The sequence below is a fragment of the Scyliorhinus canicula genome, chromosome 10 (assembly GCF_902713615.1).
Source record: "Scyliorhinus canicula chromosome 10, sScyCan1.1, whole genome shotgun sequence".
In the NCBI taxonomy this organism is placed as follows: Eukaryota; Metazoa; Chordata; class Chondrichthyes; order Carcharhiniformes; family Scyliorhinidae; genus Scyliorhinus; species Scyliorhinus canicula.
The window spans coordinates 6,903,835-6,924,731 of record NC_052155.1 but is presented as its reverse complement, the minus strand read 5'-3'; the positions used below and the strand labels follow the sequence as shown (position 1 = coordinate 6,924,731).

Genomic DNA, 20,897 nt, shown 5'->3' with positions numbered 1-20,897 from the left:
ATGCTCGTCATTCAATAGATCATTCTTGTGAACCTCCTCTGGACCCATTCCCAGGCCAGCACATCTTTCCTTAGTAATGGGGCCCAAAACTACTCACAATACTCCAAATGGGGTCTGACCAGAGCCTTATGTAGCCTCAGAACTACATCCCTGGTCTTGTATTCTAGCCCTTTTGACATGAATGCTAACATTTCATTTGCTTTCCTAACTGCCGACTGATTCTCCAAATGCCAGACTGCGCAAAGAATTGTTCAATATATCTGTACAAGCAAATTATCAGAGTCCTGGAGTCTTTGACATCCTGCAAGCAGAATTCAATATTTATTCAAACAGGTGTACAATTGTAACAACTCCAAATAGATGCACAAAAGTGTGCAGATTACTAAATTAACACAAACCATACAACTTCAAGATTTGAAATACGTTGTTCTGTAAACAGGCAGCTTTCTTTTGATACACCACTTACTGATGTCAATATTACTTCATCCCCAACTTCCCCCCTTCCTCAACTAAGTAGGCAGAGAGTGGAGTTCAAGATCAGCAACATCCCTGGTTTTATCTCTCTCTGTCTCCCTCCCAGTGAATACTGGTCGTCTGTCTGCATGGCTATAAGTGTACACACAGGCTAATTTCCACCCCTTCCCAGTCAGGTTTCATTTTTCTGTCCCCATCATTTCCTCATGTTGCAGACGTTCCTGCTCACAACTGTTTAGCTCCTCATCGAACCTTCAGAAGAGCTCAGATGTATTTCGCAAGCCTTCAACTCCATGCTGAATCATGTATAGCCGAATATTCACCATTGCAGCTCTGATTCCACACGAGGGTCGGGACTAATTTTACACAATGGTGAAAATGCCCCATTTGGAGCACCATTTAATTTTGTCTTCCAAGGTGCTATGAAATGTAGTTCCTGATCATGTTCCCTGAGGGTTCTCTGAAAACTCCTGGCTGTATCTCACCCCAGGGAGTTAAACCAGAAGTGCAGGCAGCACTGGGAAGGGGGGGGGGGGGGGGGGGGGCCTGAGTAAGGAAGGGAGGAAATTCAGCCTTTCATGCTTTCCAACTCTCCATGCATATTTTGGATGAAAAACTAATGTCTAATTTGCAGCATTAACAAAATTACTATTTGCACTCCTTTGAGAATTAGGTTTTCTTTGGTTTCTTCTTTTCAGTCTCTTCCTCCTTTTCTTTTTCAATTTCAGCCACGAGGTGTTCTATTTCTTTTGCATCCAGGAGCTGTGGAAAGGAAATGTTGCAGCGTAAGTCACAACTGAGTAACATAATCGTAACTTTACAATGTTACACACAATACGGCAGCCCCTTCCTTTCCACAACAGTTTTCACCACTCTCATTGCATTGCCGCCAACACGACTGATTAACGCCAGGTTAAACCTAATCCTGACTGAGCTGCTGACCTTTCATCTTGAATCAGTTCAAATCTGACCCGTTTATAGAATTAGATTAGTTATAGCCGAGGAGGCCATTCAGTTCATCGCATCAGTGCTGGTTCTCTGCAAGAGTAACTCAACAAGTTCCACTTCCCGGCCCTTTCCTCGTCGCCCAACCCCGGCCCTTTCCTCGTCACCCAACCCCGGCCCTTTCCTCGTCACCCAACCCCGGCCCTTTCCTCGACGCCCTCCCCGGCCCTTTCCTCGACGCCCTCCCCGGCCCTTTCCTCGCCGCCCTCCCCGGCCCTTTCCTCGACGCCCTCCCCGGCCCTTTCCTCGACGCCCTCCCCGGCCCTTTCCTCGTCGCCCAACCCCGGCCCTTTCCTCGACGCCCTCCCCGGCCTTTTCCACGTCGCCCATCCCCGGCCCTTTCCTCGTCGCCCTCCCCGGCCCTTTCCTCGGTGCCCAACTCCGGCCTTTTCCACGTCGCCCATCCCCGGCCCTTTCCTCGTCGCCCAACCCCGGCCCTTTCCTCGTCGCCCTCCCGGCCTTTTCCTCGTCGCCCTCCCGGCCCTTTCCTCGTCGCCCAACCCCGGCCCTTTCCTCGTCGCCCTCCCCGGCCCTTTCCTCGCCGCCCTCCCCGGCCCTTTCCTCCTCGCCCTCCCCGGCCCTTTCCTCGTCACCCAACCCCGGCCCTTTCCTCGTCACCCAACCCCGGCCCTTTCCTCGTCACCCGCCCCGGCCCTTTCCTCGTCGCCCAACCCCGGCCCTTTCCTCGTCGCCCAACCCCGGCCCTTTCCTCGACGCCCTCCCCGGCCCTTTCCTCGACGCCCTCCCCGGCCCTTTCCTCGACGCCCTCCCCGGCCTTTTCCACGTCGCCCAACCCCGGCCTTTTCCACGTCGCCCAACCCCGGCCCTTTCCTCGTCGCCCTCCCCGGCCCTTTCCTCGGTGCCCAACTCCGGCCTTTTCCACGTCACCCATCCCCGGCCCTTTCCTCGTCGCCCAACCCCGGCCCTTTCCTCGTCGCCCTCCCCGGCCTTTTCCTCGTCGCCCTCCCCGGCCCTTTCCTCGTCGCCCAACCCCGGCCCTTTCCTCGTCGCCCTCCCCGGCCCTTTCCTCGCCGCCCTCCCCGGCCCTTTCCTCGCCGCCCTCCCCGGCCCTTTCCTCCTCGCCCTCCCCGGCCCTTTCCTCGTCGCCCTCCCCGGCCCTTTCCTCGTCGCCCTGCTAAGTTTTCCCCTCAAAAGTCACAATTGATTCTAGCAAACACTTGGGCCTCTGCTTATAAAAAAAAAAAAATCAGGCCTCATTATCCGCTTTCTCAATCTTCCCTGCCATGTCCTAACAACTCAGGCACATTTACCCACAGGCCTCTCTCTGCTCCTGCACCCACTTTGGAATTGCAACCTGTATTTCATATTGCCTCTCTTCATCCTTCCCACCAAAGTCACTTCGCTTCGTGAAACGTGCCAGGTGTCCCTGCCCATACCACCCAGCCTATGTCACCCGAGCTGGATCTCTGTCAACCCCACAGTTCACAATTCTTCCAGGTCTAGTGTCATCTGCAGATTTCGAGATTGTGCCCGACACAGCCAAGTTGAGGTGGATAATACAGGCCATGAAAAGCAGTGATCCGAGTACCGACTTCCCGGGGAACCCCAGTGTCGACCTGCCTCAGGTCCCAAAAACACCCGTTCACCATTATTCCAATCCCGCTTGTCCTGGACAAAGGAATAAGATTTGATGCAGGTGTACTGCAGTATTCTTTCTGCGCAAAAGAAGTATTTTCACTTCACTGCACAGGATTTTCAGAGCAGGCTCAAGGGCTTGATTGACATCCTCCTGCTTCTAGTTCCTCTGCTCCATACCACATAAAGGTTTCCCACCTACCTTGAGTGGCTGATTTCTTCGTATTATAGCCAGCTCAATATTTTTTCCACCAGACTGTACTACCTAGATTTAAAAAGTACAAATATTAGATTATATTCAAAACAGTAAGAAAAATCAAACAAATCATACTGACATGGTGCTTTCAATGTAGAAAAAAATGACAGTGCACTCCGAAAGAGTGAGATATTTGTGGAAACAAACAAAAGCCTGTTCGAAGTAGTGGGTTTTAGCAAGTGTCCCAGAAGGGAGGAATTGATGTAGAAGAGGAAATTACAGAGCTTGGCTAACATTATTCTATTGATGATGGGGCGAAGTGCAGACAAAATGAGAGGACCACAGTGTTTGCAGATGTGGAGGGTTCTGTGCACTGCCTGCTGTAGAGTTGGAAGTGGTTACAGGGAAGGGTGCAAGGACCATAGAGCGACTTGGAGACCAAGTAGGCGAGGGTTCCTGAAAGATTAGGACGCGGAGCTCGTGAACTGTCAACCTGAGGCAGTGGCTCAGGAGGAGAGGGAGAAATCGTTGGGCAAAAACCCAGTGATAGTGGTGGGAACTGAAGGCGATGGTGCAGTCCCAACATTTAGCAGAAGAAGAGTTCATTGTTTCAAATTCTGCATTTGGAATAACATTTGGTTATCAGGATGGTCGGAATTATTTGCCAGTCTTCGTTTCCTTTCCTGTTGCTTAATTTAATCAAAATCAATTTTGGTAAATACAAGGATTCATTCTTTCAACTCCCAAACTTTGCCCAATATTGTCTGCTGTCGGGGCCCTTATAGAATGTCACAGTATCAAAGATGGCATTTTGGTCCATCCTGGCGGTGTGTGTCTGACCCAACCCTTTGCCTTGGCCCCATAACAGCACGGTAGCACAGTGGTTAGCATAGTTGCTTCATAGCTCCAGTGTCCCAGGTTCGATTCCCGACTGGGTCACTGTCTGTGCGGAGTCTGCATGTTCTTCCTGTGGTGTGTGGGGGTTTCCTCCGGGTGCTCCGGTTTCCTCCCACAGTCCAAAGACGTGCAGGTTAGGTGGGCTGGCCATGCTAAATTGCTCTAAGTGACCAAAACATGTTAAGTGGGGGTTACTGGGATAGGGTAGATACGTGGGCTTCAGTAGGGTGCTCTTTGTCAGGGCCGGTGCACACTCAATGGGCCGAATGGCCGCCTTCTGCACTGTAAATTCTATTATTCTATAACCCTGCAAGTTTCTCCTTTTCAGCTGAATGTACGATTTCCCTTTTCAAAATTCCTCTCGAATCTACCTATCGGATAGCACATTCCAGATCAGGACAATTATGTCCCAAATGCCTACACAGTATTCCTGATAATAGGGCGAAGCCAGTGCAATTCTACAGCCCACCACACTGTTCTGGAATCTGAGAAAACCGTTCTGTGCAGGAAACACGGGACATTCAAAAACAACCCTTCACCAATGACAAATGGGACAGCTGTCTGTGGGAGAGCTGATACTGGGGGGGGGGGGGGGGGGGGGGGGGGGGACTTTAACATAGTGCTGGATCCCCCATTGGATCGATCCATGTCCGCAGCCACTCCACACCACCATTTGAGAGATCCCATCTCTAACTTGATCTGTGACAAACTTTAACAAAATCAGCAATTTGGCAATGTTGCAGGGCCAAAGAATGCACAACACTGACCCCCTTCCCCCCAACTTATCCTATTCAATATAATTGGGCTGACAGCTCTATCACAAGCAGGGCTACTGGCATACAGCCACAGGTATAGGTTGGATTTCGTTTCAATGAAAAGATTGTTTTTAAAGCTCTAGTTTTGGAAAACAGCGTTTCAGTAACGTCTCGATTTGGGCCGTTGTTTGACGGTGACCGGAGAGAGTCACATTCAGTTCTGATTGTGGCATTCCAGGACTTTTAGCAGTACATGTTTTAATAGCTCTGTGCCCTCTTTTTGCAGAGGCTGATCTTGACAATATTATATTTCACTCACTTCTAGCAAAGCTTTAATTGCCAGCTTGATAGTGTCATTGTCTGTTGCAATCGCTTCGTCGGTGTAGTTCTTTTCAAGGAATTCTCGGACTGTCTTGGCACTGCGACCAATTGCATTTGCCTGTTTATAAGACAATTAAGATGGTTACAATCCCACTCTTGCATTCCCAATGTTCACGCTCTATTTTTAAAAAAAATTACATTTTCACATCTCAATTCACTTAATACGAGCCATCGAATATACTCCCAAAAAACAAACTGCTTCCATTGTGACCCATCCGAATTGCAAGAAACCCATGCTATTCCAAGATTAATGGTTGTAAGCTGCTCAAAACGAAATGAAATGAAAATTGCTTATTGTCACAAATAGGCTTCAAATGAAGCTACTGTGAAAAGCCCCTAGTCACCACATTCCAGTGCCTGTTTGGGGAGACTGGTACGGGATTTGAACCGTGCTGCTGGCCTGCTTTAAAAGTCAGCGATTTAGCCCTGTGCTAAAACAGCCGAATATGAGCAACCACACCACTGATGATCAGTGGGTTAAATGCGTCATGCTTACGAGGCCGAATGGTTGACGGCTGCATCACCGATGGGGTGCTTGCTATCGGCACGGGACCAACACGTTGCCTACGTCTACGATGCAAGAATGCCTGCAGGACAGACTAGGTTGACTGGGAGTCTGCCGAAAGGAAAAGAAAAGCATCACTTGACCCCAGGCCCATACTATGCATCCGTGCCAGCCGCGGAACGGACTGCCACCCACTAATTGGCCTCCACAGCCACAATCACGATACTGTTCAGTGCAGAAGTGACATACACCCTGAGTACAGTCCATCACCTCCCAAGACAGACAGATGCCAATAATAACAGTGTGACGCAGAAGCAAATGAACCAAGGGGTTTCCAGATTTAATTTGCAGTCTCCGGTCCATTAGCAATATAGCAACTTGGGGGGGGGGGGGGGGGGGGGGGGAGGGGTACGTATACTTGTCCATTAGAAGAAAATAAATAGTCAGGATTCCCGCTTGCATTTGCTAGTTATAATCAGCCTTGGATGGAGTGTCTGGCTGGGTGGACCCCCCCATTCACAACGACCCACTGATTCTCATATACAGATTGCCAGTGAGGCAAGGCACCAGCCACAGCTCAGGGTGGGCAGCATTGGCAACTCTGCATCAGATCGTGGGTTGAAGTCCGACTACAGAGGGGTTGAGTGCATGAAGCCAAGTTGTCACTCCATTCCTGTTCCGAGGTCACACGACACTGCCAGGGGTTGTCAGGTTTTGGATGAGATCTTAAACCGAATCCCCTGCTCGGCCTCTCAGCTCACTATGAAAACATCACTTAGCGTATATTTCAAAGGGGGGGGGGGGCACAGTTCTCCCTGGTGTCCCAGCCAACATTTATCCCTCAAACATCATCGCAAAAACCTATCGCAATGCTGTTAGTGAGAACTTGCTGCGTGTAAATCAACATTTTCCCACATTAAAACAGTAGCTACATTTCAGAGGAATTGATATTTGTTGTAAAGCACTTAGGGACGTGCTGAGGTCATAAAAGATGTTAGAGAGATTCAGGTTTCATTGCTGCATAGGTTGTCGTACTCCAATCTAAGGCATTGTCCACAGCAGAGAAGGTGGTTGGGGAAGAAATTGCAGGGGGGAAAAAAAAAAAAACAGAAAAAGACTTTACTGTTTAGAAAGGCGGCAGGAGACAGAGGAACGTTTACCTTCCAAGCTTGATATGTCCCAGAGGGGTCAGTCTGGTATAACCGTGGTGTGCCATCATAATCAAATCCCACGATCAATGCAGAGATTCCAAAGGGTCTGCGCCCATTGCTTTGCGTGTAACGCTAAACAAAACATTAAAATATACAGATCACCAAACAACTCCATTTGTTAAAGCTTTCTCACTGCTTACAGGTATCCAGCAAAGCACTAATCCCGAAAGACGTGCTGTTAGGCAATTTGGACATTCTGAATTCTCCCTCAGTGTACCCGAACGGACGCCGGAGTGTGGCAGCTGGGGGATTTTCACAGTAACTTCATTGCAGTATTAACGTAAGCCTTTATGACAAAATGCCGTCTGAGCGTGGCAACTCTCTCGCACAGATCCTCTTCTTACATCTACAACCGTACTAATCTCTTCAAAATTAACTCTAACACTATCACTAACCTCTCTCTTTATGTTACTCACTCTTCCAACCTCTTCCATCCAGGCAGGAGATACAAAAGTCTGAGAACACGCACGAACAGGTTCAAAAACAGCCTCACCCACACTGATACGAGGCTCCTAAACTCCTTAGGGACTGATCTGATCTCTTCACACATCGTCGCTACCGAGCAGTACTCCTGTCTGCTTCACCCGATGCCTGTGTCTATGTATTTACATTGTGTATTTTATGTTTACCCTATGTATTTTCTGTTCATGTACGAATGATCTGTCTGAGTTGCACGCGGAACAATACTTTTCACTGTACCTCAGTACACGTGACAATAAACAAATCCAATACACTAATAAAGATTATTAGTATAATAAGCTACCCAGTAACCTAATGGGATTTTGACAGGCAAGTAAGTGCATCTGTGTTTGAACTTCTGCGAAAATGGGCTAATTGAAAAGAAATTTAGTGTGGTAGCAAGAGACAGCAATAATTAGTTTGTCTCCTACCATTTTATCCCTTAGTGCCTAAAACGGTGAAAATTAAACACACTCATCAATGGAGGCGCCACAACCCTCTGGGGTAGAAAATTCCAAATATTCACGGCCTTCAGAGTGAATATGCTTTTATTATTTTCCAGGATGTGGGTGTTGCTGGTTAGGCCAGCATTTATTGCCCATCAGAGGGTGACGGTGAGTCGCCTTCATGTACCTCTGCAGGTCATGTGTAGATACACCCATAATGCTGTTAGGGAGGTAGTTCCAGGATCTTTGACCCCACAGCAGTGAATTTTGATTGATCTTCATCAAGTGGTTGACCCCCATATCCTGAGCATCCCTGGCCAGGCGGAAACAGACTCTGACATCTAATCTGCCAAGCCTGATAAGAATTATATATTTTTGGGGCCGCACAGTGGTTAGCACAGTTGCTTCACAGCTCCAGGCTCCCAGGTTCGATTCCTGGCTTGGGTCACTGTCTGTGCGGAGTCTGCACGTTCTCCCCGAGTCTGCGTGGGTTACCTCCGGGTGCTCCGGTTTCCTCCCACAGTCCAAAGATGTGCAGGTTACATGGATTGGGCATGCTAAATTGCCCTTAGTGCCCCCCCCCCAAATAAATTAGGTGGGGGTTACCGGGTCAGGATGGAAATGTGGGCTTAAGTGGGATGCTCTTTCCAAGGGCGATGTAGACCCTAATGGCCCCTTTCTGCACATAAATTCTATGATTCTATGAATCAGATCACCTGATTCTTCCAACCTCCAGAGAATATAGGGCTAATCTACTTAAGCCATTTTCAGAGGCTGGTAAGTGCACTTTGCATGTTTTTCTGAAGTTAAGGAAACCAAAACTGTTGATAGTACCTCAAGAATGACTTTAAGAAAGCCCGATGGAGTTGCAACAAGACTTCCTTACTCTTGTACTCCAACCCATTGACAAAAGACTCACACGCCATTTGCTTTCTTTTTTTTTTACATTTAAAGTACCCAATTCAGTTTTTCCAATTAAGGGGCAATTTAGCGTGGCCAATTCACCTAACCTGCACATCTTTGGGTTGTGGGGGCGAAACCCACGCAGACACGGGGAGAATGTGCAAACTCCGGACAGTGACCCAGAGCCGGGATTGAATCTGGGACCTCAGCGCCGTGAAGCATCAGGGCTAACCCACTGAGCCACCGTGCTGCCACACCATTTGCTTTCTTTTTTAAAATGTTTTTATTCCAAATTATTCAATAATTTTTACAAAACACTGTAAAAAAGAAAATAATGCAAAGAGACAGGGGCAACACGGTAGCATGGTGGTTAGCATAAATGCTTCACAGCTCCAGGGTCCCAGGTTCGATTCCCGGCTGGGTCACTGTCTGTGCGGAGTCTGCACGTCCTCCCCGTGTGTGCGTGGGTTTCCTCCGGGTGCTCCGGTTTCCTCCCACAGTCCAAAGATGTGCGGGTTAGGTGGATTGGCCATGCTAAATTGCCCGTAGTGTCCTAAAAAGTAAGGGGGGGGGGGGTTGTTGGGTTACGGGTATAGGGTGGATACGTGGGTTTGAGTAGGGTGATCATGGCTCGGCACAACATCGAGGGCCGAAGGGCCTGTTCTGTGCTGTTCTATGTTCTAAAGCAATATATCAGCAAAAAAAACACAACCCTCTATCCAGCTAAAAATTAACAAACAGAACAAAAATTGGGCATCCGCCCCTAACAAATAACGTAAAAGCAACCCATCCCATCCCCTCCCCCCCTCGGTTTGCTGCTGCTGCTGACCTCCACCTAACGTTCCGCGAGAAAGTCAAGGAACGGTTGGCACTGCCTGGAGAACCCCTGCAGAGGCCCTTGCAAGGCAAACTTTATCTTCTCCGACCTGAGAAACCCAGCCATGTCACTGACCCAAGCCTCCTCGCTTGGGGGATTCGCATCCCTCCACATTAACAAGATCCGTCTCCGGGCTACCAAGGAGGCAAAGGACCATTTGCTTTCTTAATAGTTTGCTATTTGTATGCCAGCTCCCTGTAATTCCCTCTGCACACCAACAATACAAGTGTTTTAAACATCCCTTCGTCATGCCAAAGTGGATCATTTTACATTTCCTCAAATTAAACTCCATCTGCCACCTTCTTGGTCGGCGACTTAACCTGTTGATATTCCTTTGCAACCTCCACTGGGGACTTTCCCGTTTAGCTGTTTCATCAGCGAACTTAGGTACACTAAACTCGGTCCTGTCAGCTAAGTCACCGATAAGACCATAAGATATCGGAGCAGAGTTTGGCCATTTGTCCCGTTGAGTCTGCATCACCATTCGATCATGGCTGGTATGTTTCTCATCCTCCCTTACCTGGTCTGGCCGACCCGTGACATCAGACTCACAGCAATATAGCTGACTGCCCTACGAAATGCCCGAGCAAATCACTCAGCTCAAGGACAATTGGGGATGGGCTTGCCATCGACGGCCAGATTCAAAGAATGAAAAAATGCAAGCCCCTGTGTGGCATTTTATTATACATTCCTCTTCTACATTCACCAGTTTTCCTTTCCCTACCCTGCTGCTGCACATTCAAATTAAAAAAGACCATTGAAACGTTTGTCAAACACTATTTCCCTTTCATAAGACAGTGTTGACTATAACTAATCACTGTGATTTTCCATCAGACCCCACTCTAACTAAGCCTTACAATTTGTTGACCAATGCTGTACTGCAGTGTCAAAAGCTTCCATAACATTTGATGTGTACAGGGTGAAATTAGTCCTCTATGGGATTGCCAAGTGGGCGATGGGAAATCGCCTACTGAAGGTAATTTCACACACCGCTCCCTGCCAAACTGCATGTCTATCGAGCTCCGCTGATTTCTCTCACTGAAATCCAATGGTCAGACATGACCTCTTCCCAGCAAGCGGACACGATGATGACAGGCTCAGATCGGGCAGAGTTGGAAAAGCGGTTCTCATCGGCTGATGTTACAAACACTGGAGGACACAGGTGTAAGGCTTTGGACAAGAGATGTAGGGGAATGCGAGAGAAGAACTTTTTTTTTTTCCTAATCGCAGCGAGTGATAATGACCTGCAACTTGCTGCCTCCAAGGGTAGTCAAAGTGGAGCCAGTGGTTTCAGGAGAAAACCCGACGGGTACTTGAAGGAGCTGAACTTGCAAGATTCTGGGGCTATTCTGCGTCAGGGTGGCAGAATTCCTTTCCCTAAGGGACACAGTGAAGATAGGTGGGTTTTAACAACTATCAATGATAGTTTAACGCTCACCATTACAGAGGCTAGATTTTCATACCAGATTTTACTCATTGAATTGCAGGGGAAACGGGACAGACAGACTGTTCTACACAGAACTGGCTATGACACAATGGGCTGAATGGCCGCCTCTTGCGTCATAATGACTAAAATTATGCTCACTCCCTTCCATTGGTCTATATTTTTCTGTTTGCTTTCTGGGCGGCACGGTAGCACAGTGGTTAGCACTGTTGCTTCACAGCGCCAGGGACGATTCCTGGCTTGGCACACTGCCCGTGCGGAGTCTGCACGTTCTTCCCGTGTCTGCGTGGGTTTCCTCCGGGTGCTCCGGTTTCCTCCTACAAGTCCCGAAAGGCGTGCTTGTTAGGTGAATTGGACATTCTGAATTCCCCCTGTGTGTCTCCGAACAGGCGCCGGAATGTGGCGACTAGGGGATTTTCACAGTAACTTCACTGCGCTGTTAATCTAAGCCTACTTGTGACACTAATTATCATAGAATTTACAGTGCAGAAGGAGGCCATTCGGCCCATTGAGTCTGCATCGGCTCCTGGAAAGAGCACCCCACCCAAAGTCAACACCTCCACCCTATCCCCATAACCCAGCAACCCAACCCAACACTAAGGGCAATTTTGGACACTAAGGGCAATTTAGCATAGCCAATCCACCTAACCTGCACATTTTTGGACTGTGGGAGGAAACCGGAAAAAAGATTATTTCATCTTTCGGGATTTTCCCCAGTGCTTTAACCTGTAGAAGACACCAGGTATGTTGGGTTACTAAGAGCTGCATTCATTTTTAAAAATAAATTTAGAGTACCCAATTCATTTTTTCCAATTAATGGGCAATCCACCCACCTTGCACATCTTTGGGTTGTGGGGGCGAAACCCACGCAAACACAGGGAGAACGTGCAAACTCCACATGGACAGTGACCCAGAGACGGGATCGAACCTGGGACATCGACTCCGTGAGGCAACAGGGTTAACCCACTGCGCCACCGTGCTGCCCACAAGAGCTACATTCATGACCTGCTGCAAGTTTGGATTGAGTTTTAGGTCTTTGGCAGGCGTGGAAGATCGATGATTCATGTTTACCTGCTTCAAAGTCGCAATGAAACGTGTTATGTATTCGACAGTCACTGGATCCTCCACGGTCAGTTTATGACTCTGACATTCCACCCGGGCTCGATTGATCACTATTCTAGCATCGGCTGTTAGACCTGAAGTTAAAAGTAGAAGTAGTCAAATTTCCTGCTTGTGCAGAGATTGTTACTGGACAGCTCATACACAGACGCCACGAGCAACAACGGTTCCACATATCAGAGAGAATTCAAAATGGAACTTTGGATCACGAACCCCAGGTTAAGGTACTGCCATCAAAAACATTTAATCACATGAGCAAATGGAGAATTGAGAGAGTCAGGCCAAACCACCAGAAAATCCGAAGTTAAAGTCTCTAAATTCAGTGGATTACAGCATACAAATTAATCAAGTAAATAGGTTTTGAAAAACAGCATTTCACAACTCTACTTTGGGCAGCATGGTAGCAGAGTGTTTAGCACAGTTCCAGGGTCCCAGGTTCGATTCCCGGCTGGGTCACTGTCTGTGTGGAGTCTGCACGTCCTCCCCGTGGGTTTCCTCCGGTTGCCTCCCACAGTCCAAAGACGGGCAGGTTACGTGGATTGGCCATTCTAAATTGCCCTTAGGTGTGCAAAAAAAAAAGGTTAATTGGGGTTACAGGGTTAAGGGGATGGGGTGGAGGAGATGTGTGCTTGAGTGGGGTGCTCTTTCCAAGGGCCGGTGCAGACTCAATGGGCCTTGTGGCCTCCTTCTGCACTGTAAATTATATGATTTTTAATATGAAACCCAGACAATTCGGATAGGCTTATTAGTGAACTTACATACCATACAACAAACATTGCTTCAAAGCTGTTTCACATTTCCATGCTGCAGTTGTGAGATTTGAGAGATGCTCTGCTTTGTCTCATGTGACCTTGCTTGCGGTAATGGTGTTAAACTGTGCATTTTGGATAGTATAGAAAAGATAGTCTACATATATAAATCTATAACAGTGCAAAGGTAATATTAATCATGTATGAAATTAACTGTTGCGTGTCTGCACAAGTAACATCATTGTAAGCGTAGACAATGTTACCAGGCTGGAAGGGACTGCAGAAAAGAACTATTTAAATTAAGAAAATTACACATTCATAATCCAAAACTCTTCTTTTACCCTGAATAGACCGAGCACTTGCACAGGATGGAAAGCAGGTTGGTCCATAATCACAATCATTCACTACATCTGTCGAGACCAATAAAGTGTACGAGAAACATTTGATTCAGCTTGGCAGTGCCCTGAACAGATCACACGCTGTATTTAGCAGTATAAAACAAGTTCACATGGGTGCCAGGGAGCTGCTGACTGGTTCACTTTGACACTTGGGCGCTGGAACTAATCATTTCATAACATGCAGCTATTTTTCTTTTGCCCATTTAACACAATAGTTTTTTTTCCAGGTTTTGAATTTTCACTGGGCTGGGGAATGGAGGGCGGAGGGGGGGGGGGGGGGGGGGGGGGGGGGGAGAAGAGAAAGTGAGAAAAAGATTGGAATGAAACAAATCAGCTAAATTTGGAGAAAAATCAAGGAAAGGCAAAGCTGCCCCACTGATTGTGCGTCCTAACCTTCGTACTGCCCATCAAACACCATTTAGAGCCACTACTCCACTGTGTCTCCTGGCCGCCTCAGGATCTGTGAATGGATTTAGGGGACGGGCGATTCAGATCGCAGCATTCCATGGCCCAGCACTGGGCTAGGGCCCTGGTTTTTTTTTGGGTGGTGGGGTGGGTGAAAAGAGTCCCAGGGAAAATAATCAGGGCTGCACGGTAGCACAGTGGTTAGCACTGTCGCTTCACAGCTCCAGGTTCGATTCCCGGCTTGGGTCACTGTCCGTGCGGAGTCTGCACGTTCTCCCCGTGTCTGCGTGGGTTTCCTCCGGGTGCTCCGGTTTCCTCTACAGTCCAAAAACGTGCAGGTTAGGTGGATTGGCCATGATAAATTGCCCTTAGTGTGTCCAAAGGGGTTGGGTGGGGTTGCTGGGTTACGGGTATGGGGCGGAGTTCTGGGCTTAAACGGGGTGCTCTTTTCAAGGTCCGGCACAGGCTTGATCGGCCTAATGGCCTCCTTCTGCACTGTAAATTCTATGTTCTAATCCAAAACAAGCAAGAAACAACTTAATGGGGAATCAAAGAATACGGGGAAAGGAGAGTGGTAAAACAGAGTCAAGATAGGTTAGTAATGACCATAGTGAACAGCAGGGCCTCGAGAAACAATACTTTTCACTGTATACTCATACATGTGACAATAATACACAAAATCAAAATCTATGGGGCAACACGTTCTACCCCTATTTCTCATTTTTTCTCAGCCATTGATTCCTTCAAAGGATCACAGCTTTGACAGCTGCACCCTCACTTTTAAACAGGCAGTTTACTTCGAACAGGATCAACCCATTTGGACTCACCAAGCCTCCCTTAATAATCTTTATTAGTGTCACAAGTCGGCTTACATTAACACCGCAATGAAGTTACTGTGAAAATCCCCCAGTCGCCACATTCCAATGCCTGTTCGAGGGAGAATTCAGAATGTCCACTTCCCCTAACAGCACGTCTTCCGGGACTTGTGGGAGGAAACCGGAGCACCCGGAGGAAACCCACGCGGACACGGAGAGAACGTGCAGACTCCGCAAAGACAGTGACCCAAGCCGGGAATCGAAAACAGGACCCTGGAGCTGTGAAGCAACAGTGCTAACCACTGTGTTATTGTGCTGTGACTGCACCTTCCAAAGGACATGGGGCAGCAGACACATGGGAACACCAGCACCTCCAATTTCCCCTCCACATCACTAACCATCCTGATGTGGAAATATACCGGCCTTTCCTTCACCGTCGCTGGGTCAAAATCCTGGAACCCCCTCCCTAACAGCACAGTGGGTGTACCTACATCTCATGGACTGCAGCAGTTCAACCCCCACATTCGCAAGGACAATTGGCACGAACAACAAATGCTGGCCTAGCCAGCGACGCTCACATCCCCCGAAGGAATTACAAAGCAAGGAAAAATATTGCAATTGGGGTCCTGTAACGAGTGTGGGACAAACCCCCAGTTATTTAAGCTGCTCCCTCCAGGCAGGCTCATGCCGTTTCCAGGGTTGCCTGAAAACTGCACGAGGGCGACTCTGGGTCCCGCCTAGTTTAATTTGCTGCCCGTCTCTTTTCTCAGGTCATTCATCGGCTGAGAATTCACCCCCAAATGCACACTGCATACCTCATTTAAACCGTAGGTTTCCTCACTGTTCTGAACCTTTGGAATTCTCTACCTAACGGAGCTGTCAATCTTCAGGTCTGAGGAGCGGGGTGCAGAACAGACGACTGCCCCTGTTCCCATTTCCCACGGTTGGAATCAAACACATTTTGCTTTTCACAATGTTGAAGGTAATAAGAATAAACGGTGACTGTGCCACAAGTACAGCTTTTGATCTTGAAGACCAAAGCGATGTTTACTGAAAGCAAGAATATAAACAGGAACAGGAGTGGGTTACGCAGCCCAGTTTGTCCTTTCTCTTGAAGGAAAATGGCTGGCCAAGGCACCACTGCAGTAATTCCGCAGACGCCCAATCAGCTTCCATGTGCTCCATCAGTGGACCTCCCCACCATCAAACGGTCAGTGGTAGGGTTCACAGATAATTGCAGAGAGTTGAGCTGCATTTACAAATCACGTGAAAACGAAGCAGCTGGGAGGCACAACAATATGCTAAGGGGGCTATGTAAATACAGGTTGCTGGGTTGGTAATCCAGAAACATGGCGTAGCAATCCAGAGAACTCAGCCGCAGACTGCACTTTGAGAATTTGATTTTGATGCAAAAAGAAAAGTCTGGAAGTAAAAGAGCTGCCACCAGTGAGAGGGACCATGAAACTGTTGGATTGATTGTCATTAATACCCAACACACTGACAGAATTCCTTTAGGCAAGGAAACCTACTTAACTTACCCAATTTGGTCTATGTGCGATTCCAGACCAACACTGTGGTCAGAACTGTCCTCTGACAGGGCCCAGCAAGCCACTCGGGTGTATTAAACTGCTACAAAGAACAACAAGAATGCAGTTCATGAAGGCGGCCCACCAACACCATCTCAGCGCAACTACGGGTGGCCAATAAAAGATAACCCAGCAAAATTTAGGCCAATGAAAGGGGAAATGCTGGAAAATCTCAGCAGGTCTGGCAGCATCTGTCGGGAGAGAAAAGAGCTAACGTTTCGAGTCCGATGACTATTTGTCACCAGCTTTGACAAAGAGTCATCGGACTCGAAACGTTTGCTCTTTTCTCTCCCTACAGATGCTGCCAAACTTGCTGAGATTTTCCAGCATTTTCCCTTTCGTTTGAGATCTCAGCATCCCCAGTAATTTGCTATTATCCAAAGTTTAGGCCAATGTATTTGCTGTCATCTAAACGTCCGAATTTAAATAATAGTCTTAATGAAGAAGGTCCAGTCATCTCACCTTTATCGAGCCCCCACAATCAACACCTGGCCATAAGCCCAACCAGTCCCAGCTCACCATGAGCATGGCTACAAGTGCAGGGCAGAGGCTGGGTATCTGGGAGACAGGTGGTTCACTTCTCCACAAGGCTCAACCTGTGGGACACTCAGCACCTACCTGGATGGGTACAGCAGCAACAATATACATCAGGTTCTCTGCCAGTCAGGACATGGCAGCTCACTTTGTTTGTGCTCCTGCCACTGCACTCAACATTCACCCCCTATGTCTCCAAGTCAAAGCAGCGACGTCAATCCACCTACCCGGCACATCTTTTTGGGTTGTTCGGGTGAGACCCATGAAGACCGGGGAGAATGTGCAAACTCCACATGGACAGTGAGGCAGCAGTGCTAACTGCCTCACTGTTAGCCATTCATTATGGATGCAACTCCCACCTTACACGACCGTAAGAAAGTAGAGTCGTAAACGCAGCCCAGACCATCACACAAACCCACCTCCCATCCATTGACTCTTGTCTACACCTCCCACTGCCTTGGGAAAGTGGGCAGCATAATCAAAGACCCTTCCCACCCGGGTTATTCCATCTTCCATCGGGCAGGAGATACAAAAGTGGGAGAACACGCACTAACAGGTTCATAAACAGCTTCTTCCCTGCTGTTCCCAGACTCCTGAATGACCCTCTTATGGACTGAACTGATCTCTCCATGCAAATTCAAATAGTAATAGAGATGTGGAGGAATAAATTGCAAAACAGATTATGGATAGGTGTGGAGGTCTCGGGGTAGTTGTCATGGGTGACTTTAACTTTCCAAATATTGATTGGAACCTCTATAGGTCGAACAGTTCGGATGGGGCAGTTTTTGTACAGTGTGTGCAGGAGGGTTTCCTGACACAATATGTGGATAGGCCGACAAGAGGGGGGTGGGGGCCACATTGGGTTTGGTACTGGGTAATGAACCGGGCCAAGTGTTAGATTTGTTTGTGGGAGAGCACTTTGGAGATAGTGACCACAATTCAGTGTTTCACTATTGCAATGGAGAGGGATAGGGCTATACGGCAGGGCAAGGTTTATAATTGGGGGAGGGGTAATTATGATGCGATTAGGCAAGAATTAGGAAGCATAAGATGCGAACAGCAACTGTCAGGAAAAGGCACAAATGAAAAGTGGAGCTTGTTCAAGGAACAAATACTGCGTGTCCTTGATAGGTATGTCCCTGTCAGGCAGGGAGGAAATGGCCGTGTGAGGGAACCATGGTTCACAAAAGAGGTTGAATGTCTTGTCAAGAGGAAGAGTATGTAAGGATGAGAAAACAAGGTTCAGTTGGGTCTCTTGAGGGTTACAAGGTAGCAAGGAATGAGCTAAAAAAAAGGGCTCAGCAGAGCTAGGAAGGGGCATGAGAAGTCCTTGGCGGGTCGGATCAAGGAAAACCCCAAGGCTTTTTACTCTTATGTGAGAAATAAAAGAATGACCAGGGTGAGGGTAGGGCCGGTCAAGGACAGTAGTGGCAACCTGTGCATGGAGTCAGAAGAAATAGGAGAGGCGTTGAATGAATACTTTTCTTCAGTGTTCACCAAGGAGAGGGCCCATGTTTTTGAGGATGAGTGTGTGATACAGGCGGGTCGGCTGGAGGAGGTAGATGTTCTGAGGAAGGATGTATTAGCAATTTTGAAAACCTGAGGGTCGACAAGTCCCCTGGGGCAGATGGGATATATCCACGGATTCTTTGGGAGGAAAGGGATGAGATTGGCTTTGATCTTTGGGTCGGCACTGTCCACTGGGATAGTGCCAGAGGACTGGAGAGTGGCGAATCTGGTTCCTCTATTCAAGAAAGGGAATAGGAATGACCCTGGTAATTAAAGGCCAGTTAGTCTTACTTCAGTGGTTGGTAAGTTAATGGAAACGGTCCTGAAGGATAGGATTTATGACTATTTGGAAAGATGCAGCTTAATCCGGGATAGCCAACACGGATTCGTGAAGGGTAAGTCTTGCCTCACAAATTTGATCGAATTCTTTGAGGAGGTAACTAAATGTGTAGATGAAGGTAGAGCAGTTGGATGTCGTATACATGGATTTTAGTAAGGCGTTTGATGAGGTTCCCCATGGTCGGCTCATAAAGAAAGTAAGGAGGTGTGGGATAGAGGGAAATTTGGCCAATTGGATAAGTAACTGGCTATCACAGAGAAAACAGAGGATGGTGGTGGATGGAAAATTTTCAGACTGGAGACCAGTTACCAGCGGTGTACCACAGGGATCAGTGCTGGGTCCTCTGCTATTTGTGATTTTTATCAGTGACTTGGAGGAGGGGGCTGAAGGGTGGGTCAGTAAATTTACTGATGACACCAAGATTGGTGGAGTAGTGGATGAGGTGGAGGGCTGTTGTACGCTGCAAAGAGACATTGATAAGATGCAGAGCTGGGCCGAAAAATGGCAGATGGAGTTTAACCCTTATCAGTGCGAGGTGATTCATTTTGGTAGAAAAAATTTGAATGTGGATTACAGGGTCAACGGCAGGGTTCTGAGGAATGTGGAGGAACAGAGAGATTTTGGGGTTCATGACCACAGATCTCTGAAGGTTGCCACTCAAGTGAATAGAGCCGTGAAGAAGGCTGATAGTGTGTTAGCGTTTATTAACAGGGGGCTTGAGTTTAAGAGCCGCGGGGTTATGCTGCAACTGTACAAGACCCTGGTGAGACCACATATGGAGTATTGTGTGCAGTTCTGGTCACCTCATTATAGGAAGGATATGGAAGCATGGAAAGGGTGCAAAGGAGATTTACCAGGATGTTGCCTGGTTTGCAGGATAGGTCTTATGCGGAAAGGTTGAGGGAGCTAGAGCTTTTCTCTTTGGAGCAGAGGAGGATGAGAGGTGACTTAATAGAGGTTTATAAGATGATGAGGGGGATAGATAGAGTGGCTGTTCAGAGACTGTTTCCTCGGGTGGATGTAGCTGTTACAAGGGGGCATAACTATAAGATTCAGGGTGGGAGATATAGGAGGGATATCCGAGGTAGGTTCTTTACTCAGAGAGTAGTTAGGGTGTGGAATGGACTGCCTGCTGTGATAGTGGAGTCGGACACTTTAGAAACTTTCAAGCGGTTATTGAATAGGCACATGGAGCACCCCAGAATGACAGGGAGTGGGATAGCTTGATCTTGGTTTCGGACAATGCTCGGCACAACATCGAGGGCCGAAGGGCCTGTTCTGTGCTGTTCTACGTTCTCCATTGTGTAGCACTACTACACTCCGTATGCTCCACCCGACATCTATGTCTATGTATTTACAGTGTGTATTTATGTATGTACTATGTTTTTCATGTATGGAACTATCTGTCTGGACTGCATGCAGAACAATACTTTGCATTGTACTTCGGTACACGTGACAATAAACCCAAAACCTCTCTCCAACAATAGAGCAGATGAACAACCTGCTCTGAAGAATCTGCAGGAGACCTATGTTCTCATTGACTGTGTGAGAGCTGAGCTTTTTTGGCTTTCTTTGTCTGTCATCGGGACACCTCTGGAACATTAGCTACTCGTACCCTTTACCCAATTGCTGCTGAAACCTTCCCACGGCTGTCAGTGCCCTGAGCACGGATTCGGCTGCAAGTTATTTTACTTGGGAACAGAAGATGGGAGACATCTGGAGACAACAATTGCAGTCGTTACCATCGGGTCAGGTCAAGCTCGAGCCTTTCACAAAATCCAATTGGAGAAGAACTGATGACTATTTCTTACAGGTAGTTCACCAGTAATACCCAGATATGTAAAATAGTCAGAAGAAATCACAGGCAATTAATTTGTACTGAAAGACAGAAGTATGAAATCTCCCTGCGTACCTGCAAATGCCATGCAGACGTGGTCATCAAGAGCACAGATCTTTCTCACTGTTCTTTCCTCCTGAAGTTTTGCGACAGATTTTTTCTCCACGCCGAGAACAACTATGTCTTTACCTCGGATCCCGACCTTAAAAAAAAACATTCATAATGTTAAGTAAAAACAAGTAAATACGGGATGGAAAGGTACAACATAAAGTAATGCATAGCATCATAGAATTTACAGTGCAGAACGAGGCCATTCAGCCCATCGAGCCTGCACCAACCCTTGGAAAGAGCACCCCATTCAAGCCCACACTTCCGACCTATCTCCGTAACCCGTCCTAACCTTTTTGGACACTAAGGGGCAATTTATCATGGCCAATCCACCTAATCTGCACATTT

The 20,897-nt window shown here is 47.8% G+C and overlaps 1 protein-coding gene across 1 annotated transcript in view; it reads right to left on the bottom strand.

Annotated features, from left to right (window-relative positions):
• Positions 1-289: 289 nt before the first annotated feature.
• LOC119972900 (proteasome subunit alpha type-7-like) overlaps positions 290-20,897 on the bottom strand; it is a 21,231-nt gene continuing 623 nt past the window's right edge. Inside the window, exons 2-7 of the mRNA XM_038810445.1 lie at positions 20,517-20,643; positions 12,221-12,345; positions 6,970-7,092; positions 5,243-5,362; positions 3,278-3,340; positions 290-1,236 (exon numbers count right to left, since the gene is read on the bottom strand). Of these exons, the coding sequence (XP_038666373.1) occupies positions 1,144-1,236; positions 3,278-3,340; positions 5,243-5,362; positions 6,970-7,092; positions 12,221-12,345; positions 20,517-20,643 (651 nt within the window). The 3' untranslated portion in view covers positions 290-1,143. The remainder of the gene's footprint in view (positions 1,237-3,277; positions 3,341-5,242; positions 5,363-6,969; positions 7,093-12,220; positions 12,346-20,516; positions 20,644-20,897) is intronic.